At 42.6% G+C, this 22181-nt stretch overlaps 1 protein-coding gene across 2 annotated transcripts; it reads left to right on the top strand.

Moving 5' to 3' along the window:
- Positions 1 to 877: 877 nt before the first annotated feature.
- Positions 878 to 20638, top strand: dhx38 (DEAH (Asp-Glu-Ala-His) box polypeptide 38). Of its 2 annotated transcripts, none has more exons than XM_056412069.1 (27): positions 878 to 1150; positions 1990 to 2324; positions 2788 to 2975; positions 3305 to 3451; positions 3546 to 3708; positions 4252 to 4370; positions 4460 to 4536; positions 4635 to 4790; positions 4888 to 5049; positions 5661 to 5768; positions 6094 to 6218; positions 7019 to 7156; positions 7532 to 7718; positions 8505 to 8690; positions 8859 to 8999; positions 9294 to 9404; positions 9577 to 9693; positions 9778 to 9885; positions 10010 to 10122; positions 11284 to 11492; positions 13602 to 13756; positions 14943 to 15098; positions 15391 to 15525; positions 15976 to 16101; positions 16182 to 16277; positions 16559 to 16677; positions 19859 to 20638. In XM_056412069.1, the coding sequence occupies exons 2-27, from the start codon at positions 1993 to 1995 to the stop codon at positions 19938 to 19940; spliced, it is 3756 nt and encodes a 1251-aa protein (XP_056268044.1). In that variant the 5' UTR covers positions 878 to 1150; positions 1990 to 1992; the 3' UTR covers positions 19941 to 20638. The 2 variants fall into 2 exon arrangements, with proteins under 2 accessions (XP_056268044.1, XP_056268043.1); XM_056412068.1 differs by having other exon boundaries at positions 2785 to 2975.
- The last annotated feature ends 1543 nt before the right edge of the window (positions 20639 to 22181 follow it).

Below are 22181 nucleotides of genomic sequence, written 5' to 3'. Positions count from 1 at the left end.
ATTCATGTGTGTCCTCTGTGGTGGACATTTTGGTTTTGCATATCTTCTTGACTCATTTGAGTTATCCTATCAAGTCCTGTTGTACTCTAAAGAGGACATCCTGCATTCATTTTATGAATGTCAATTTTAGTGGACACCAGGACAAAATCTATGTAATTAATGACCCAACATTGTATATAAGGTATAGCAAATGCATGATATTCCCCTCAATTTCCAGGAATATCACAGCCAAAAATAAAACATGCAACATAATACATGAAGAACACAAAAGAATGATGAAAAAAGGATTAGTTGAGGCAATCAAAATTAAGATAAACATATCTGTTCTATATTAGTTAGTTCTAGACATAAGATGTTCAGTTTTAATATATAAACATGTCTACTATCCTTCAACCAACATGCAAAACTATCCAGATGGATGCAGAACATGTGCGTATGTTGGAAAAACAAGATGAGTTTGAAAGATTTTTAGGGAAGAGGAAATAGGACCTTATATGTATTCTTGGAACAGCGGAAGATGGGCTGCAATTTCACACAGAAAGGAGTTGTTGAATATTTTAAGGAGATACGATTATACCAAAGAATATATATATATATATATATAGTTGTTTTTTATAGATTATTAATATTAAACTATAATAATTATTACTTTGATTACATACTTATAAGAAGGTATTTCGGCACTAAGTCTCATACTACATACTTGGGTTGTATGGATGGCGGTATGCACTTTATATGCAACGGTTACAAACCCTCCAATAAAGTACAAGAAGAAGAAGAACAGGAACACTCCAGTCCGCATGATGGCGGTAATGCGCCTCTACATTGCTTGGCCAACTCCCAATAAGCACTAAAAATAAAAAAAGAAGAAGAATTTGTACGATCGCAATGGGTGCTCTCTTGTCTGTAAACATATACGTTGTGTTGACGAAAGTCGCAGTTTAGCTCATTTCCAGTGACAGCTGTAGATTCTCCATTTTCTGGAGTACTTACCAGTCTATTAGTTGACCTCAAATATTAAACTTGATGTGAGAGTTTCTGCATTTCAGAGTGAGAAACACGCGGCATATCCCCGCAGTTTGCCGCCCGGCCTTGTCGGGACAGGACCTGATAGCTCGCAGGCTTGCTGACGCTAGCAGCTCTTTGTCAGGTAAGCAATAGTTTCACTTAATAACCTGTTATTATACGAGGGAACGTGTAAACATTGCACTCACAAATACACCAATGCAATACCGTTACTGCATAAACATTGTTTGAATTTAAAACGCGTTTCCTCTCACTGAAACGGGTCAATATTGACCAAGTTACTGCATGTCATTTGTGACGTTTCATTGTAAAACAACACGACAGTTGACGCAAAGCAAAGAACAGGAGAGCTGTCGTGTAGCTCGAATGAGTCTGGCCCTGTTGGTGAGTCTGGCGCAACACATGGGGGAACAAGTCATCTCTGTCTTGATGGGTTGTTTCTGAGTAAGTTCATGTATTACTCAACGTTGTCCCCCTTGAGCTCAAAGTAGATTTTGATAGAACAAGTATCTGTTTTTCTTGAAGATGAAGGCAAAAGCCTATAAGTGTTCACCATCGTGGTGTCGAGGGTCAGAAATTGACACAAATGTCATTTTAGAGCTGCATTTAGAGTTAGACTTACAAAAAATGTGATAACCAATTACCTGTATTTATATATTGTTATTAATTACAATAGCTAACCTTTTCTTGTTACATCTTCTCCACTGTAAGGACTTGATGCCTTGGCTTTTCACTGTTGGTCAGACAATACGAAGAGGTCACCTTTGACTCTGGGATCTTGTCATTGGTTAATTCTCATCATTTCTATTGTCGTCTTATAGATCATACCATTCATGTTGCACTAAAACTTAAACCATAAAGTAAAAACAACAAATGTTTAATTGTGTCAATATGTTGTCATGAGCAACAGTTTAGTAGCTTCACACAATAAAACCATTTCCACATGTCATTATTTCGCCACAGATAATGGATGACGATGTGTCCATGCACAGGCTGGAAGGGAGTGAGCCAGATATTCAGGTCGGTGGACTGATGGTAAAGACGAAGAGTGCTGCTGAAGAGCCCCATGTTTTTAGAGCACCCACTCCTCGCATCTCGCTGTTGGGCTTGGATCTGCTGGCAGCCCAGAAAAGGAAGGAGCGTGAGAGTAAGGAACAGGCAGAGGCCGATGACAACAATAGAAAGAAGTCAAAGCTTTCCTCCTACCAGGACTGGGAGGAAGGCAAAAGTGACTCTGGGTCTGATGAAGAAGATGATGATGATGATGATGATAAGGACAGTGATGCTAAGAAGGAGAGGTAAGTGTTGGTGCTTCCCGTATTATAGTAATACTTTGTTGAAAGTTATTTATGATTCATACATATTTGGGCAATACCTCTCCCTCATGTCTAATCAGGTAGTCATTATTTCTAATTTATTAAATATTTAGTTATTTGAATCTTGGGGAGTTTAAATAACTTTTTTGTGAGGATTTAAGCCCTTTTTTGGGAAAACGACCATCCCACTAAAACAGTCCAAGTAATAAACCAGGACTGTCACTGAGTCATGGAAAACCCTCGGTGAACGTGGAGCATTAACACCCCTTTCTTTAAATGTTCATGTAGTCCTTTTACTTTCTTTGTTGACCTTTTACTCATTCGTCATTTATATTGGCGCACACACACACACACATATGTATATATATATGTATATATACACACACACACACACAGAGAGAGAGTATGACTAATGTGTAATGTTTATTTTCCATTTTTCTAGCAGGAAGTATCGTGTAACTGGCTCTGAGACACCCTCAAGCCCTGGAGGGGTCAGCGAAGAGTTTAAACGCCGAAACCAGCAGAGAGAGAAAGACAAACGTGAGCATGGAGTCTACGCCTCCTCCAAAGAAGACAAGAACAAAGAAAGAGAACGGAGCAGAGATAAGGGGAAAGATCGAAGGAACGAAAGAGGTGATTCTAAAGATTGCTCACGTTACATGTTTGTATTCTAATGCGAGTAGACGTTTGGTTGTCGTCCAGAATTATCTATCAAGTAACAATCAAAATCCAAAACATTAGTTTCTCAAATGGAAAGATCTGCCTTTTTTCTGTATCATATTATGGTTTATTAAATACATTTATTTTTTTGACTGTTGTGAGAAAAGTAAGCCATTTTATTGAGGACAACATGTGATGGCAGGTGGTTCATTATTTTCCATTTTTCTTCTGAATAGTTTTAATAATGAAAGCGAGTGTGAGACCAGTCAGGGTTGTTGAGATGAACTTTCTCTGTCTGTCAGATGAGCGAGAGAGCAGCCGTGGCAGCAGCAGCAGCCGGTCGGAGCGCGGTGAGAGGAGTGAGCGCTCGCCGAGAGACGGCTGCTCCGATCGCATCAGCAGGGGGACGAAGAGAGACGAACCCTTGTCGCCACAGCAACGCCCCAGAGGTATTTAGTTTTATGTATCTGATTTCATTTCAATGTCTTGATAATTGCCCTTGTACTTAATTGGTTGACTGAACTCCTTTTGTTTTACACATAGATTCTTTCACACCCTCGCGCTCCAACTGGGAGGAGGATGACAGTGGTTATTCCAGTTCACGGCATTCCCAGTGGGAGTCTCCGTCCCCTGCCCTGCCTCCCAGAGAGATGGATCGCTCGGAGCGAAGCCATCGCTCCGGCCGAGAGAGTGAGAGGAGAGACAGGTAAACAACGGTCAATTATTTGATCTCGCGTTTTATCCTTCTGACCCGAAGCCGTAGTTACAAAAACTTGAAGTCGATATTGAAGTTATTGTTAGATGGCCTTAAAATAATTGAGACTGAAAACAGACCGGAAAAAAGTGTTTTGTTTAATGCATTTTGGCATAATGCAAAAACAAATTTCTATGAAATGAATATAACCCTTTATGCAAGCACACGCAGACAGGCAGAAAGAATGTCCTCACACAGATAAAGAACAAATGTTTGAACTTGGATGGGCTAACATTCTCCAAACACCTTATTTTTCCAACAGAATAGTATTGAAAGCTATGGGTTATTTTAAAACATTGACATTACTATGTGATATTTCCTAATTTTTCAGCTTCATAATTACATGACATGACACTCATTCATGTACTGTCATTTAAGAGGCTTTTATAAATCCTCACCGCTAGTTCTACTCTTCATATTTGACATGAAATGTTTGACTGTTTTGAATCTGATGCCACTTGATCCTTCCATAACGTCTGTCTGCTGTTTACTTAGGTCAATCAGGGGCCGTTACCCTGACGACACACCCCTGCCCACCCCATCATACAAGTACAATGAGTGGGCCAATGACAGAAAGCATTTGGGTACTACACCACGTTTATCACAAGGAAAAGGTACTATTCTAAAATCATGCCGTTTTGTGCTGCCATGCAGGATCTATACTGTATTTCTCATAACATTACTTAATCTGGCTCTACCTCAGGTAGGAAAGAAGATGGCACGGGAGGATTTGTGTTTGATAATGTGGATGAGAAAGACCAGTGGGAGGAGGACCAGAAGGTGAGTGGCCCAGTTATCTCTCTTGTATGCCTCATAGACACTGCAGCTGCTTTCGGTGTCCACTTGTTGACGTCTCTTTTTGTCTCACGGTGTTGCAGCAAGCTGACAGAGATTGGTACATGATGGATGAAGGCTATGATGAGTTCCACAACCCTTTCACTACGACCTCTGAAGAATATGTAAAGAAGAGGGAGCAGATAATTCAGAAGCAGACTCAAAAAAGGATATCTGCCCACAAGCGACAGATCAATGAGGTACAACCACAGCGCATCATCAGACATCTATTCTATATATGCGGACCATACTTGTTTGTTGGCCTGTCATTTTAACAGGCTGTGTTTCTTGTCTCAGGATAATGAGCGGTGGGAGACCAACCGGATGCTGACCAGTGGTGTAGTCCAGAGGTTGGAGGTGGATGACGACTTTGAGGAGGACAATGCTGCCAAGGTTCATCTGCAGGTTCACAACCTGGTTCCCCCCTTTCTGGATGGAAGAATAGTCTTCACGAAGCAGGTAAACGAGGTCTAGACCATTCATGATCAAAGGCCTCTACGGGGCTCAACAATAAGTAATGCACGCTTGCTCGGTCCATTAAAATATCACGTCGGTCAAGCAACTAATTGGCCCGATAGTTCAAGGGGTGAAAAAGGAATTCAACACACTTGCTTTTAATTTAGCGGATAATGGTAGCCGTAGCTAAGGAGTGAGGAGTGTCGCTTCCTTCTCATCTGTGTAGAGAAGCACATGTGCAGAACCAAACGGGCGCTCGTGAGAAAATGACGAAGCGGGAAGACCAAGTTTATGCGCTGAAGCGCAAACAAGCGCTTCAGTTATCCTGGAAACGAGAGTTCAGTGGGGTGGTCTTAGTGTGTGGCCGAATCGCTAACTATGTATTACAGTTTGCCACAGTTCATTTACTTGAATAAAGTATGAACATGCCAATGAAATTTATATTTGATACCCGCTAATAAATTCAATAATTTGTGTATTAAAACACTTTTAACCCTCTAGTCGCTGGGTTTAAGTTGACAAATGGTTCTAACAAGAATGTTTAATAATAACTGAACTAAACTGAAGAGTTTGTATCTGATCTGAATGTTTGTGTGTTTATTTTCCTGCTGCAGCCAGAGCCTGTCATCCCTGTGAAAGATGCTACCTCTGACATGGCCATCATTGCTCGCAAAGGCAGCCTGCTTGTGCGTAAACATCGAGAGCTGAAAGAACGCAAGAAGGTGGGTTGGATTAATAACTAAGACTAATGTTATTGTGGTTGATATACAGTAGATATGTGTGTAGCTAAACCCAGTGAGGACTTTAAATGAATATGTCTTTGTTATATTCCTTTTGTGTGGAGAACTGCTCAATGCAAAGCAGACATGATCTTCATCCTCTGCTGTTGATAAATGTCAATGGGGGTGAAGTGAAACAAACACACAAATGCTCTTGTCATCTCTGTTGAACGTGCACAGAATTACAATGCGAGCGTGGGAAGTTACCCACTGGAGCTTACATCTTTAATGTGCATGTGATATAATTGAAATCATTCATTGTTTTCAGGCACAGCACAAACATTGGGAATTGGCAGGCACAAAGTTGGGAGATATCATGGGCATCAAGAAGACTGAAGTGGAAGACTCCTCTGGAGGCAAACCGGTGGGAGAGGATGGCAAAGTAGACTACAGGTGACCACACTGTCTCTGCAAAGAGCTAGATCAGCGGTCGCCGACCTTTTTTGAGCCACGGACCGGTTTCGTGTCAGATAATATTTTCACGGACTGGCGAGAGATATGACGTAATAAATATGACCGGCATAAAGTGCATACAACTACAACTCGCCATTACGCCGAATTAGTGGGAGCCCTGAGCCGGTCATGACGTGTGTTTGTTATGTCCGGTCTGATCCCTAAATGAGACGTGGTCGCTCTCATTGCAGAAACCACAAAGATATGACATTGGAAATGAAGCAGGTTTTCAGAGTTTTTGTTTGCGATCTCGGGATATTCTGCTTTGCTTTTGATCCAAAACACCGGCGGAGTTGTTGCGTGAAATGTACTTTTATGGCCAAATATTCCTCTGTTCACTGGTCCCCACAATTGCAGCGACTTGAAAACAGTTGTCATTCCCCCTGGAGTGACGGGTTGAGTTCATTGAGCAGGTTGAATATGTTTTAAGACCCATTCTTTTTCACTGAAATGTGCCGCCAGCACAACGGGTTCGGAGTGTGAGCCTCGCCTCCAGCGATAACCCCGAACTATAAGCACAGATGGATTTATCCGGTCCTTTTTCAAAATAAAATATTTTTCCGACTTTGATGACTTTTTCTGTGCGGCCCGGTGCCAAACGAGACGGGGGTTGGGCACCGCAAATTTAGATGACGTTTCACTTTTTCTTTTTGATACTTCACCAGCCTAAATAGTTGAGCTGTCATGTCTGATCTGCCATATTAATGTTTTTTGGTGATTCCTCTCTCTCTGCCTTACAGATCAGAGCAGAAATTTGCAGACCACATGAGAGGAAAGACGGAGGCCAGCAGTGATTTTTCTAAGAAGAAGACACTTCTGGAACAGAGGCAGTACCTGCCTATTTTTGCTGTCAGACAGCAACTTCTCAACATCATAAGGTATTTTCAGAGTGCATTGCAGTCCTCAAATAAAGTTTTGTTCCCAATTTTCTGCTAAAAAGTGTTTGTTAGATAGAGATAGATAGATATATACTTTATTAATCCCCAAGGGGAAATTTGTCGAGCCAGTAGCAGCAACACACAAGAATAAAAATAAAAATAAAAAACACAAATATAAGAAGGGTTAGGGTGATCTGGCAAGAGGTGAACTGTTAGAGCCCCCTAGCCCGTCGGCAGGAATGTTCTCCTGTATCTGTCCTTGTGGCAGCGGAGCGTGAGGAGACGTTTGGAGAAAGTACTCCTCTGTCCCTGTCCCATCAAAACGGTGACGAGTTATCACGTTGACTGTTTCAATGTGTTAACTGGCGTCTGCAGGGACAACAGCATTGTGATTGTTGTTGGGGAAACGGGCAGTGGGAAGACCACACAGCTGACTCAGTACCTGCATGAGGATGGCTACACCAGCTATGGCATGGTGGGTTGTACTCAGCCCCGGAGAGTGGCAGCCATGAGTGTGGCCAAGAGAGTCAGCGAGGAGATCGGCTCTAACCTTGGAGAGGAGGTAAGACGGCTGCTCTCAAACAATAACTACATTTGGTTTGATGTGTGCGGTTTTATCTCTGATCTCTGAAAACATTTTTTTTTATGACATTGACATCAGAAAACGTGTTTCAAAATAAAAAAAGAATACAATTTCTGAACAAATACTATAGATAAGAATACGGAATAAAGCATTTGACACTTTGTTCCAGTTAAGCTGATCGAAAATGATTACATTAAAGAACTTAACATCGGACATGTATTCAAGACAAAAATGATCTGAAACAATTTTATTTCTATGCTTGATGGATCATTATAGCACTTTTTTACATAAGGGTTTTGTTTTGTTTCTAGGAGTTATCAACCTACATTCATCCATATTAACTTTGGCCTTTGTTTTCAAAATCAAATTAGTAGTTTGTGTGGTAAAACTGTGGACTCGTTTGAATCCTGTCTGATCGATTCAGTCATGAAGTTGCTTCTACGTAGAGACACAAAGCGCTACTGTGTCCTTGTTTCTCTGCTATGAAGGTGAACGGGCCGTAAACTACGGTCATTGTGTGTCTGAATGCTCTCTTGCACAATCTCAATAGCAAGTCATGTGCTGTGTAATAATGCCATCTAGTGGTCCAAAGGAAAATAGTTTATAGACATAACTGAGCAGCATTAAAGGGAACACCTGGAGCTGCTTAAAACATTTATAAACATCAGCAAAATTGTTTCTGTTGCTGCAATCATTAAGAAAGTTAGTATTTCTTTTAGTCATACACATGTCATATAATAATAATTTCTGTCCGTCTGCCTGCAGGTGGGCTACGCAATCCGTTTTGAGGACTGCACATCCGAGAAAACCTTAATAAAGTACATGACAGACGGTATCCTGCTCAGGGAGTCATTGAGGGAGTCGGACCTGGACCACTACAGTGCTGTTATCATGGACGAGGCTCATGAACGCTCCCTGAATACTGACGTGCTGTTCGGTCTGCTACGTGAGGTCAGTACTACCTAACACCCGATATAAATATATGTATATTTGTTAAACTTCATCTGCTGTTTGTCTACATAAAATACCAAGTGAGGTTGTTGTTGTTTCCTTGACTGATTTCAGTGTAAATCCACTCCACTTAAATATTCACCTCAGCTTTTCTCTGTTTCCCATCAGGTTGTATCTCGACGTACTGATTTGAAACTCATAGTTACCTCTGCAACTATGGACTCGGATAAGTTTGCTGCGTTTTTTGGCAACGTACCCATCTTCCACATTCCAGGAAGAACATTTCCCGTAGACATCTTGTTTAGCAAGGTATGTTTCAGTGTCTTTTCTCTAAAGGCATTACATCATTGTAATAACATCCTTTTGACAGCTTCAGATAATTCTTGTTGTATGGAATTTTTTATTCTCTATTTTTTTAATGAATATCTTCACAAGACTCTAGGATATATTTATTTCAAACCACACTCATATGAGATTGTATTGAAATCTATAAAATGCAAAAAAAGGTTATGACAGACATAAATAAAGCCCAGTGCAATGCTGTATCACATTCGTATTTTGTAAATTGACAATAACTTTGGACTGATTTGTTGTGCGCTGTAGACTCCTCAGGAGGACTACGTGGAGGCAGCAGTGAAGCAGTGCCTGCAGATCCACCTCAGTGGACTGATGGGCGACATCCTCATCTTCATGCCTGGGCAGGAGGATATTGAGGTGAGGGACCTATTGAAGTAAAGTAATAAGTATAGTGGCCAGGGATTCAGAGAATAGATTCTGTCTGTAGTTTTCTGTCTCTATGTGCAGTATGTTGTGCATGTACTGCATGGAACATGAGGTTCTTCTCATTTGGTGTCGCCAAATTTAAAGTTTATCTTCGTGGTTGCAGGTGACGTCGGATCAGATTGTGGAGCGGCTGGAGGACTTGGACAACGCTCCTGCTCTGACCGTGCTGCCCATCTACTCCCAGTTGCCTTCTGACCTCCAGGCCAAGATCTTCCAGAAGGTTAATATCTGCACACTTTATGTCTTTGTTATAAACACAAGTGGGAAAACGAAGCTGATTGCCTTTTAATTCATCCTCTGTTAGGCTCCAGATGGTGTGAGGAAATGCATCGTCGCCACAAACATCGCTGAGACCTCCCTCACTGTGGATGGAATCATGTTTGTCGTGGATGCCGGATACTGCAAACTTAAGGTAGGAATGTGTAGAAACTGTATATATGTACTCAAGCTGCAGTTCTAGAGAGGTATTTCTCCTATGTTTAAACCAATCTGACATGCTTGTGATATTACTCACATGTCTACTGTTCTGTCAACAGGTTTTCAATCCTCGCATTGGAATGGATGCTCTACAGGTTTATCCCATCAGCCAGGCTAACGCCAACCAGCGTTCTGGCAGAGCAGGACGTACAGGACCTGGACAGTGTTACAGGTAGTGCCCCTTGTCTTCTCTCTGCGTCTGTTCACAAGCACACGCATTCAGATCTCTATCAATGTTGAGCTGAAATGTTGCATGTCAAAACTGCTTCATCCAGATTCGTGCTGTTCCTAAACAATAGGGTCTCCTGATTCTACAAAAGGGAGGTTATTTTTATTTGTACCTTTTTCCAGTCTCCTCAGGGCAGACGTGAACATCTAAACTGAACTATCTTAGTTCACATTAAAAAAGAAACCACCTTAATATGATATTTATTTTCCTTTCATGTTCTTTCCTGTTTCCCTGAGTGTAGCATTTTTTTTTGTTGCGTAACTGTTGGTGTGTTTTTCCTCCAGTTGTTTGATATCAGTGGTGTCTTCAGATGATTTGTTCAGGGCTCTGGATGTGTGACATGACCATGCTTTCAAGACAGTCCGAGGCGGGAAGAGGGCCAGAACGCTAATCGCCAAAGGATGTCAAGCAGTTTAACTCTGTTTATGGCGGGGAAATGTTCCACAAAGAGCCCGCCAGAAGTTTCACTTGGCCTCTCCCCTCCTTTGCCGTATTCACTTCAGTAAAGAATGAGTGACAGCGACACGCACAGGGCATTACATTATGCATTGCTAATGAGCTAGCATGCTTATGAAACTCCACATATTTCTGGATTAATCCTGCCCACCTGCTCTGACACACAAGCTCACACACATCTATAAGGAATCAGTTTTGGAGGAGCTTTACACTTCGTACAGTTTGAGGTGTGTGTATGTGTTAGAGAGCAGATAGAGGGAGTCACGCTGGTTTGCTCCGCTTGCGTGGAGAATTCCCCACTCAAAGACCCTTTTAGCTGTGACTGCAGGCACCCGCTCACCAGCTCAAACCCTCCATATACATTCAAATCATTCTGTAATTAGAAGCGCCTACCTCAGCTGTAATTGTTGCCAGAGCGTTGTTAAGTCAGACTCTGGATATTCCGCTTAATAAATGGTAGCGTCCTGAATTTTCCTCTGCAGCTGAATTGCATCTGGTGCTCGTTGCTTATTTAGAATCCCACAGACCTGTCTCCACATATAGGAGAATATAACAATTTCATCCCCAATAATGTAATTCCTTGTCTCAGAAATATTACATTTCTTATTCATGTGCCTGTCTCTGTCCTCGTGCCTCCTCTGCGTTCAGGCTCTACACTCAGAGCGCCTATAAGAATGAGATGTTGACGAGCACCATCCCAGAGATCCAGAGGACCAACTTGGCCAACGTAGTCCTGCTGTTGAAGTCTCTTGGCGTTCAGGATTTGCTCCTCTTCCACTTCATGGATCCACCACCTGAAGACAACATGCTCAACTCCATGTACCAGCTGTGGATCTTGGGAGCGCTGGACAACACAGGTGTGAAGGGAGCAGGGGTTGAAGTAACCAAATGTATTTATGAGACTTTTATTAGACTTTGTACGCAGAGTATGATGACATGCTTTAATTTGGTATTTAAACTCAGGATGCAACTGTTGTAATGTAAACTTAGTGGTCACAGTTTCAATCTTAAAACTTTTATTTAAACCTATTGATATATATTTTATTATTACTATATTTTATTATTCCACTTTAGATTTATATCAGGTGAATTCCATTGAGATAAAATATATTTTTTTCAAGGGTGACCTGGACAAGACGGCAACATATGAAACATAGTTACAAACAAAAACCACAGAACAAGACCGGTTAAATAATCTAAACGTTAAGAGACAGAGACGTAACAGAGTTAATTTAAGAAACATTGACATTGTTGGCTCAATTTCTTTCATTTTATATTTAAAAAGACATAAGAGGTATCCGTTCTTTGAGTTTTTAAACATTCTGCAACATGTTCCTAGATGAGGGAGCAGAGTACACAAACGCCTTTTTTCCCCATTTCTGTTCTGGCATTTGGACAGTGAGCATCAGGAGGTCCTGAGAACGCAAAACACATATGGTAGAAAAATAGAATGACTATATTTGACCATGATATTGTGCAAACCCGTCTGCTTCCGGCTGGCTACATGAGGCTGGCGCTCCAAACGCATTGAAATCATGACGGGAAGTAATTCTTCCTCCAATGAAAACCGGTCTCCTTCAAGCTTATGACAACGAGACGCAGCAGCACATCTCGTTGTTCCTGCAGCTCCTCTGTGTCGCGACTCCAACAACGAGGCGTCGTCCTCCTGGCGGCCAGTCATGGAGACAGAAACTGTGCGCAGGTAGAGCACTTGTGGTTGAAGCCGTCCTCGAGTGGATTGATAATACCCGGCCACTTAATTCCCCCTTGACCTATGGTGGCGGGGAAACAATAATACAATTCAGTAAATAACAAAGATTTCCGTTATAGTTATGTAATAAATATATAAATGTCAATAAGATGATATTCTGCATGAGTAGTAAAAGTAAGAAGAGGAGAGAAAAAGACATTTGAATCATCCACTTAGAATGTTTATCACCCTACACATACACAATCTAATGATTAATATAAAATATCAGCACATTGTCAATGTTTTACATCACAATTTCCCAAAGCTCAAAGAAGTTCTGTTTCCTTCCAAGTATTCACATTTGAGAAACTAGACCCTAAATGTAGCAATTCTACCCCCCAAAAACTCAAAATTGAAGATATTTGTATTGGTGTATTGACTCATTAATTAGTCCATTAGTTGTTGGAGAGCTTATCGGAACATATTTAATCAAAAAATCATGTAATTATTACGTCATGCAAAGTATCCTAATTATATGTTCTATCAGTTTTCTTTTCCCTGCCGCTAGTTGTCGGCCGATCACAATCCTAAAGCAGTCGTTGTGTATCTAGAGGGGCCGAAGAACATAAGTCCTCCTCCTCTTGAGATGAAGAGGATGCTGTGACAGAGAATATTGGGTCTTTCGGGCTTGCGTGGCTTAGCGCTCCTACATAGTGAAGCTGACACCACAAACACAGGCAGGAGACGGTGCTGCACACACGGCAAACGAGCCCCGAGGAGGTAGTGGTGGAGTTTAGCCGGTGGAGTAATTGCCTCGTAACTGATCCTGTGTTTGATTTGACTGGTCGGGTCTCATTTCTGTCTCATCCTTAGCCAGATTCCAGGGGATTTAGGGATCTGGGGATGAGGAGGGACTTTTGATGATTCCCTGTATGGTGTGTTAACAGCAGATTATCTCTGATTAAGGCTTACCTGCCCCAAACTGGCTGCTCTGCTTCTCTGCTTTTACTCCTCCATAAGCTTCTTAGACTCTGTCATCTAATCATTTAAATCAGAACTGGCAAAGTTTTTGATCTCACTCCTCTTCTTTTCTTTCTCAACTCTCAGAAGTTCATCCTCTCTCACGATGATCGACAAATAAGTGTCACATTCTGCTGGCTTCTCCCTCATGCCAGAAGGCTTTTGATGGAAACCGAGCTCATCACTCGTCTTGTGCTTGTTGCTCCTTAATTCTTCACGACTAACCTCTCAATTGTGTTCTCTTTGGTCCTCTCAGGTGCTTTGACACCGACGGGGCGTCTGATGGTGGAGTTTCCCCTCGACCCCGCCCTCTCCAAGATGCTGATTGTGTCCTGCGACATGAGCTGCAGTGCTGACATCCTGATCATCGTCTCCATGCTGTCGGTGCCAGCCATCTTCTACAGACCCAAGGTACATCTCATTGGATACAGTTGCTGTGTAATTGTAATGCATACTGACTGTTTAGTCCAGGGGTTACTAATAGGCAGGCGTTTGTTTTTTAGCCTTGACGGCACTCGCTCAGCAGTTGATTAAACATGCCGACCAATTGCATGCATCATAAATTATCTCGTCTGATGCTCCTCGGCCAATCAATAATGTGTATTCTCGAGAGAGATCTACACACACGGGGGACAGACGGGGAGGGAGAGCCAACAGTTCGTGAGTCTGAAGGTATTCACATGGCGTTCTCCAAAAAATGAAAAGTGGACAGCGAGACCGGAGCCTTCAAACGCGAAGGGACAGACTCAAGTTCATTCTTCCTCTTTACGGGTCAGAACCAGGATGTCTCGTGTTCAGAAACCATGCCAAATAAATTTTTAAAAAGCAGCAATGTGAAGCGCCACTAAGAGACAAAGCACAAATATTATGAGCAAACGTACCGACACATCCCAAATAAAGTTAAAGAAAAAATTAATTTAAGATGGTCAGAAGTGATTTCCATAAGAACAGATACAGTCCCTGCACACAGATGTATCTTGTATTAAGATGAGAACATAATATTGTGCCTTTTTTTTGGGTGACATCACTCAAACACCTGAATTAACTGAATTTAAAGCTGCAGGACAATTTAATTCTATTATTTTTTCTAAAGTCGCATTTAAAAAAAAAATTATTTCTTTGATGTATTTTATTTTTAAATGCAGCCCTTATATTACTTAAAATAAAAGAAGAACATGTATTCATTATTAGAGAATGCATTGTTTATAATTCATCCAGTTCTATTTGAAATCTGACAATAAATATGGTTGAGATATTATTCAATTGAACTTTCTTTATTTGATTTGACACTCATTTGTTTGTTACAAACCTCTTTGTGGCTTCTTCAATATATGTGGCACTACATCATAGTTAGACCTGTGTCTGGGACATTTACAATGAGTTGTAGCCCCTTCATACTACATTATACATACTGTTAATGTGTTTTATTTTGTCAAAGTGGCTGTAATTCATGTTTAATCTATGTTGCGTTTTCAGCTGCTCGGCCAAAAGAAAGTCAGATTTAGCAATATACACTTTAAAATGCATGAAATAATGTGTCATGTAGATGGAAAGACCCCAGTGATGCCTGTAAAACTGGATTTGTGTGTGTCTTCAGGGCCGTGAGGAGGAGAGTGACCAGGTGAGGGAGAAGTTTGCAGTCCCAGAGAGCGACCACCTCACCTACCTCAACGTCTACATGCAGTGGAAGAACAACAACTACTCTGGCATCTGGTGCAACGATCACTTCATCCACACCAAGGCCATGCGCAAGGTCAGACCGCCTCACCACTCCTCCAGCAACACCCTCTGGCACTGGATGGAAACCCCTCATTCAGTTTAGAATTCAATTCCAGCGCAGCAAGTTTGAATTATGCATTTTGGATTTTCTTCTGTTTGAATATGTAAAGCAAATGATTCGGGTACTTTGAGGCCTCTTCACTATTTACTATCCTGCTTAATTATTTTAAATGTAGAAATATTCCCTGAAAAACAATCGATTACAAGCCAATATTGGATGTGTTTTCTTTGTGGATCCACTTCCAATGCATGTTGTTTGTGTGCAGGTGCGTGAGGTGCGGTCCCAGTTAAAGGACATCATGGTGCAGCAGAGGATGAACCTGATTTCCTGCGGGTCAGACTGGGACATCATCAGAAAGTGCATCTGTGCTGCATACTTCCACCAGGCTGCCAAGCTCAAGGTACTTTCTGCACTTTCCTCAGTTAATATTAATATGTTACGCCTTGTGGCAACTGGTTGTGGCAGATTTATAGGCTCATAATTACAGAGTGGTGAAATGTCCCTTCTGGCCTCCCATTAATACCGTGCTAAAATCAGAAATGGGATTTGTAATAATGACTGTCTAATTAAGGTTCTCTGTCTGACTATCCAGCTAACTCACGCAATTCAAAAGTTCAAAGTTATCTTTGTTGTCAATTTTCCAATGTTGAACGTACAGAAAATTGAAAAATACAATTGTAATAGCAAATCAGCTTCTTTGACCTGTTTTGCTCTGACCGTACACTGCTCCCATATTTGCAGGCACGAACACACACATTTGACCTGCAGCTATACACAGGGTCCCATTTTCCGATCCAGAAATTTTGAGTTGCACATTTAATGAGTTATTTATGCCTTTGTTTGCTCCCAGGGCATTGGTGAATACGTGAACGTGAGGACAGGCATGCCGTGTCACCTCCATCCTACCAGCTCCCTGTTCGGTATGGGCTACACCCCCGACTACATCATCTACCACGAGCTCGTCATGACCACCAAGGTAACGCATCTGTCGGCTGCAGAGAAATAAAACAATTCATTATTTATCTGTTGTTCATGTTTGACCTGTTTGTGTTGTAGGAGTACATGCAGTGTGTGACCGCAGTGGATGGAGAGTGGCTCGCGGAACTCGGACCAATGTTTTACAGCATCAAACATGCAGGAAAGAGCAGACAGGTAAGTCACGGCGCGCTTAATGCACATTGGGTTCATTCACGACTCGGCCAAAAGTATGTAAACGGAAATGTCCTCGTATGTCTGCGCCCTTTTTTTGGTCTAGAGGTGAATTCATAATTTGGACTTTGTTACATTGTCACTAGAACCAGTGGTTCCCGACCCTTTGGGCTTGTGATCCATCAGAATGAAGACATGACGACATGGTCGCCACACATGTCTGCTGGCTGATGCATGTCCAATGTTGTAAACCCGTCTCATCGGTTTGTATTTTCTTTTTCCAGGACAACCGACGCCGGGCCAAGGAGGAGCTCACCAGCATGGAGCAGGAGATGTCCATGGCTGAGGAGCAGCTGCGATCGCGCCGAGAAGAGCAGGAGAAGAGCAGCACTGGCACCGTTAAGTAAGTCGGGGAGCGCCGCTCCTCCTTTTACCTCCTCATCACACATGGGTCCTCATCTAACAATAGTTCCCCGTGGCCCTCATTTTCCAGACACATTCAAGATAGAAACATTTAATTTACCTACCTCGCTGACAATCTTCAGCCCTCCCTCCCTCGCCTCCTCTCCTCCTCTCCCACTCTCTCTACTCCACCTCTCTCTCTCTTCATGATGAGCTTTTCTCACCTCTGGTCCCTGGAGACGAGACAAAAAGAAATAATATTGACTCCTGGCTGACCCCCATTACTGCAGCAATTTAAATTGTGCCAACGCAGAGCAGACGGAGAAAGGGGAGGGACGTTCAATTTCAAATTGGACCCAACTAATTAATTTCACACCCATCTATGTATGCTTTACAGAGATAAATAAGGTTATAAAGACACATTTAAACAAATAACTTATTATTAATTAATCAGCTGGTCTATCTGTGTGAGTTGCATGACCACGTCCATTCCAGATCTGTTGAATCTAATCACACTGGAGGTCTCGGATTAAGAATTAGATTTGGAAAGAGGAAGCTGGATGTGTGATGATGAATGCCGGCTGCTCTCCTGGGCTCTTGGCTGCCTTTGTCCTCCGGCCGGCCTCACGCGGGTCTCCTCTACGAGTTCAGTGTCGCCGAGATGAAACATTTCTTCGATTACGCCTTCATGTGCCGGCTGCGTGTGCCCGTCTCGCTGCTCGCCAACACAGATCAGTGGTGTGAATTAGTAAATGGCCCAGCTGGTTGTTTTGTGTTTCAAAAGTGGCAGTGTGAGAGTGTCTCTGGATCCACATCAGGAAGTGCTTGTTTATGTCCTTATGAAGCGCCTGAAGGACAAGACGACACGTTTCAGCGTCCTAAGTACAATCGGGTATACTTCTGGTATCAAACTCCATACTTTGGTTGGTCCCGTCTGAAACGTCAAAAGCTCTCAAGTGACCGAGTCGAGCACTGCCTAACCTTCTGTCTCCAGCTCCTCAGTTGGGAAGATATTCTTCTCTTCTTTGTCATACATTGCTGACATTTGAATATATTTGTGTTTTGGAGAGAACAAAACATTTTAAAAGGTAACTTCTGTATCTTTCTACATTGATACTTGTTTTATTCTAACCGCTAATGGGGACAACACTTTCTGATATTGGTCCAATATCGAGCGATGGCTGAGCCGACAGCAGCCCCTCACAGGCTGCCTTCTCATCAGATCCAGACAATTTGGCACCGTCAATCTCCGTCCACTATAAGTGATTGTTTTTGTCACTGACCGGTTCTGATTCTGAGTATAATTGTCTGACAATATAACGGGAACAGACTCACTAGAGATTCCCGCTGTCAAATTTCGCACAGGGACGTGTTGCCGGAAGACTGAGGTAGAAAAAAAAAAGAGTGCCGGCCAGGCGGAGTTTTTTTGTTTAATTTACAGAACGCATAGCTTCGTGTTATTTTAAAGATGTTCAATGTCACGGCTGAATGTTTAGATCATTTCCATAATCCATGTGGATGAGACCTTCGATCTGGACAGCCAGTGTTTGGATGAAGAGCGAACATGTTGCTGTGGGTGTTGTGACCCGATGCGGCTCACAGAGGAAGACTGATGTGACGAGTGGGACCTCTCCGACCGGATATTCACGTTTCACAGCGAGGCCTCTCCCTGAGCGGGACTTGGACACAATAAATAACTTAACAGATCCGATCAAGGGAACGTTTTATGTCTCCATAGAGTCCTTTCCTTAAAGTTGACAGAAACGTAATAACAACAACAATAACAACAATCTGAGCCCGTCGGTGGCAGAAAGAAATAAGCACTTTTAGGGAACGGAACTTTATATCCACAATTGCCCTTGCAGGCGTTCCTCAGCGGCTCGTCGCAGCGCGCCTCCTCGCTACGGGCTCGATTTGAATGGTTGACCCTATCGGTCACTGAGACACCAGCGCGGGGAAATAGTGTCCACGTTTAAAAATACTGACGTTAACATTTGAGTCGTCACTTTGGGGTTTAGGAAAATGTGATTACTCAATTATTTGAGAAAATATTGCAGCTTTACTGTCAAGTACGGAACTTTGGCTTTGAAGGCGTGGCCAATAATGTGTATTAATCCTTACTTATTCTCTCTCTTTAGACGGCTGCTTATAAATGAGAAGTTTGACTTTTTCTAGAAAGACTTGTTTTATTCATCAAAACAGGGTCTATCAAATTAATTAGTGAAACTTGGAGCCATTCCCCGAAGTGTTCTTCACATTTCTGCGGACCAATCACCACACCTGGCTGGAGTTGCGGACTCCATCAAATGTTACTCGTAGGAAATGTGCAGTACTGTTGATCTAGTTCTGAGAGTTTGAGCTGTTCTTGTTCTGCAGAAGTGAATGAAAACTACCGGGACAACAACAACATTCTGGAACACAGGAGCAGGATTTGCTGTCTCTGTTAATGCAGGGGTTCTCAAGCCGTGGGGCGCGGGGTATTACAGGTGGGGCGCGGGGGGGCAGGACATATCACAAAAGTACGTGTAAATATTTACGTTGCGCCGTTAACAGGTTACGCTTGCGCGATCGCGAAGTCACGGATGGTGCGCAGACCATGGAGGGGAACATAAAAAAGTTTGAGAACCACGGGTTTAATGTAATGTAAAATACACCGAATTTGTAGGGAATCATCTCAAACGAGCTAAACCAATGGAATGGTCCATTTAGCAGCGTGCAGAATAACATCTGTGTTTTTAAATTCAGTAAACACTCCACAGTCGTGAAACTACTGGCTGCTTGTGTATCGACGGAACCGCACAACATTTTTTTCCTGAAGACCGAGAGAATGGGACACAGTGACAGAGGGAGGTTGTGGCCTGATGGTTGTAATTGCTGCAGGTGTGTGTGTGTGTGAGAGGAAGAGAGCGAGGCGAGGGAAGTGTGGGCAGTGTCAGGGTGTCGTCCGGCTGTAATTAAAGATGATAGATTGTGCCGTCAGAGGCGTCGGGCGCTCGACGTCCCGACTCTCTTCACAGAGACACTGGCTTGCCTCTCCAATCTCCTGCAGGCTGCTGCTGCCCCCCCCCCCCCTTCCTCACCTTCAGCCTCTTTCAGCCAACACTGCTTTCCTAATGTACGGGATGTTTAGACTGAACAGGGCAATAAAGAACAAGCTTAACACCGACTTTCCTCTGATTCAGGCCTCCGAAAATCTGCACACCGGGAAGAAAAGAAGAGGCGCCCATGACGCCCAGACGCACCCCCGCCCGCTTCGGACTGTAGAACACCCACCGGCTCATTATCACCCTGACCTGGACCGCGCCAGCACAAGCAGACAGAGTAACTCCACCTGCCATTTGCCCCTCCCAGCATGGCCAGAATCCACTGCAGTTCATGTCCCGACCACTAGAGTGAGAACTTGTATAAGGCACGAGACTCGAGATGAGCCAGGCCAAATGCCCTCCAGCTTACCTCCATCAGCCCATCGCTGTTTCCATGATGCATTTTAAGGGATTGTTTTTTTGTTCTTTCTTTTTGTATATTTAGTATTTATATGTTGTCATTATGGAACAGTGTTTTTACAGATGTCTCTATAAAGTAATGTTTTTACCTGGGCTAGAAACATTCATTTCTTTCTATGTTCATTTCTTCAACCATGCGTGTGTTGTCAGAGGGGAACTGGTACATCGTGACTTGTCTGTGTCGTTGTTGTTCTGTCGTGGCTGGAACAGCGTGTGTGTTGCCATGAAGGGCTCCTCTACAGACTGACGCACTACTCAAACTACTCGTGGCACGAGTGTCTTCAGACTCTAGAGTTGTATTGTAATGACCCCCCAACACACACACACACACACACACTCATGCAGGCTTAGGCAATTGTCCTTTTTCTACTCTCTGTTAACCTTGTTCCACCGATGTGATGTACCACAGCTCTGCTTCATACGAGACATTGTCACGCTGGATTAAACATATCAACTGTTTTATTTCCATGGTCCTTGTGTTCAAAATAGCCCACAGTTTTATTTTGAGTTTTCTCCCAAACGAATGTGTCTTTTTAAATGGTTCAATCTATTTGTTGATGTCTGCCCTCTCCTGCACGACCAGCTGATCAGAATATTGTGCAGCGTCAGATCGACTGGTCTGCCTGTAACAACGGATTAGTGGGGGTCATGTTTGGAAAGTAACGGGGGGGGGGGGGGGTTCTGTTTGGTCTTTTTTACTTGAAACTGAGACGGCAGAAGGGCTGCGGTTGGATCTTTTTTTTTCTTTTAACATCTTTTGTAAATGAAACAAATAAATGTTAGTTTTTTTTTTTTAATCCAAGGTGATTTTATTTGGTATTGTATTCACTAATGTCACATGTGTCTGCACAGCAAGTGCTTAACATAATTATGTCATTTAGATGCACATTATTAAGTAAGTTTTGCAATGGTATGAATTATGGTTTAATAAGGGGAAATCATGCATATTAGTTGAAGCTATAATTTTGCAATGTGGGCTTTGGTCCCCCTATAAAACAAAACTGGTGAATGGTTGATTCAGAAGTTCTCAGCTGTGCACATACAGTACGTCTACATTTCAATCATTTTGTACAGAAAGAGATTAATACGGCACTGAAAATGAAATGAAACTTCAGGGGTTCAACAAACGATCATTTTTATTTTACATCAATCTGCTTTAGTCCGGGATTAATAATCATTTCCATAACATTTCATAAACTAGTGAAATGTCTATTATAATTTCTTAGAGCATGTCCTTAATTTAGGGATGCAACTACCGACTATGTAGTCTTGATTAATCTTCTATCATTTAATAGCCCACGCTAACATCTTAATCTGGCTTCACTGGTCAAGCAGCTCCATCCCCGAATCTTCACACAAAGATGTTTAAACCAGAAAGACGTTGACATTTTTGCCTCAATGACGGAAATGGTTATCAAAATAGATGATATTTTTATTTAACCACTTACCCGACAGTGAAAATAGTAATAGTTTACTTTTTTCATCAGGATCGATGATGAAGACGTTGAACACAAACTGTCGTGTATCCAATTAACTTATTCTTAACTCGCTCGAGGTCACTGAAGTCCCGGGCCTTCGTAGCCCAAAATGTAAACATACGGAGCAACTCAAATGCTGCAGAGTTGTGCGGGCTACAGAACTGGAATGATCTGAATGAAATTCACAGAATGGGTGTTTTCATTGTCGGCTCCCATTTGCGAGCCGAGGCGAGAGAAACAAAAAGCCCGAGTCCGTCCCGGCCTCACTCGGACAGATGTCACACATCTCCAGAAATGATCCCTGGGCTTTGAAAGCCCTCAGCTGTGAGACGTTGATGTGCTTTAGATGTGTGGGTGGATCTTGTGTGTGGCTGTATTGAAGCTGTATGTAAATCTCCGGGTCACACGACTTGAACAGAAGCGTGGATGGCGTTCCAGAGCCTTCATCGCGGTGAGGTTGGCGTCTCGGAGCTCAAACCGCTCTCACTAGCTGGCGTTTGGAGGGAAACGACGACAACAGAAGC

The sequence above is a fragment of the Pseudoliparis swirei genome, chromosome 4 (genome assembly GCF_029220125.1).
Source record: "Pseudoliparis swirei isolate HS2019 ecotype Mariana Trench chromosome 4, NWPU_hadal_v1, whole genome shotgun sequence".
NCBI classification, from domain to species: domain Eukaryota; kingdom Metazoa; phylum Chordata; class Actinopteri; order Perciformes; family Liparidae; genus Pseudoliparis; species Pseudoliparis swirei.
Note: the sequence above shows the minus strand (reverse complement) of the source record. Positions and strands in the feature narration are given on the sequence as shown.

Coding starts and splice junctions, on each gene's coding strand:
- dhx38 (XM_056412068.1), top strand. CDS start 1,993: ATGGATGACGATGTGTCCATGCACAGGCTGGAAGGGAGTGAGCCAGAT. Junction 4,371..4,459: donor ACGTTTATCACAAGGAAAAG/GTACTATTCTAA, acceptor GCTCTACCTCAG/GTAGGAAAGAAGATGGCACG. Junction 5,050..5,660: donor GAATAGTCTTCACGAAGCAG/GTAAACGAGGTC, acceptor TTCCTGCTGCAG/CCAGAGCCTGTCATCCCTGT.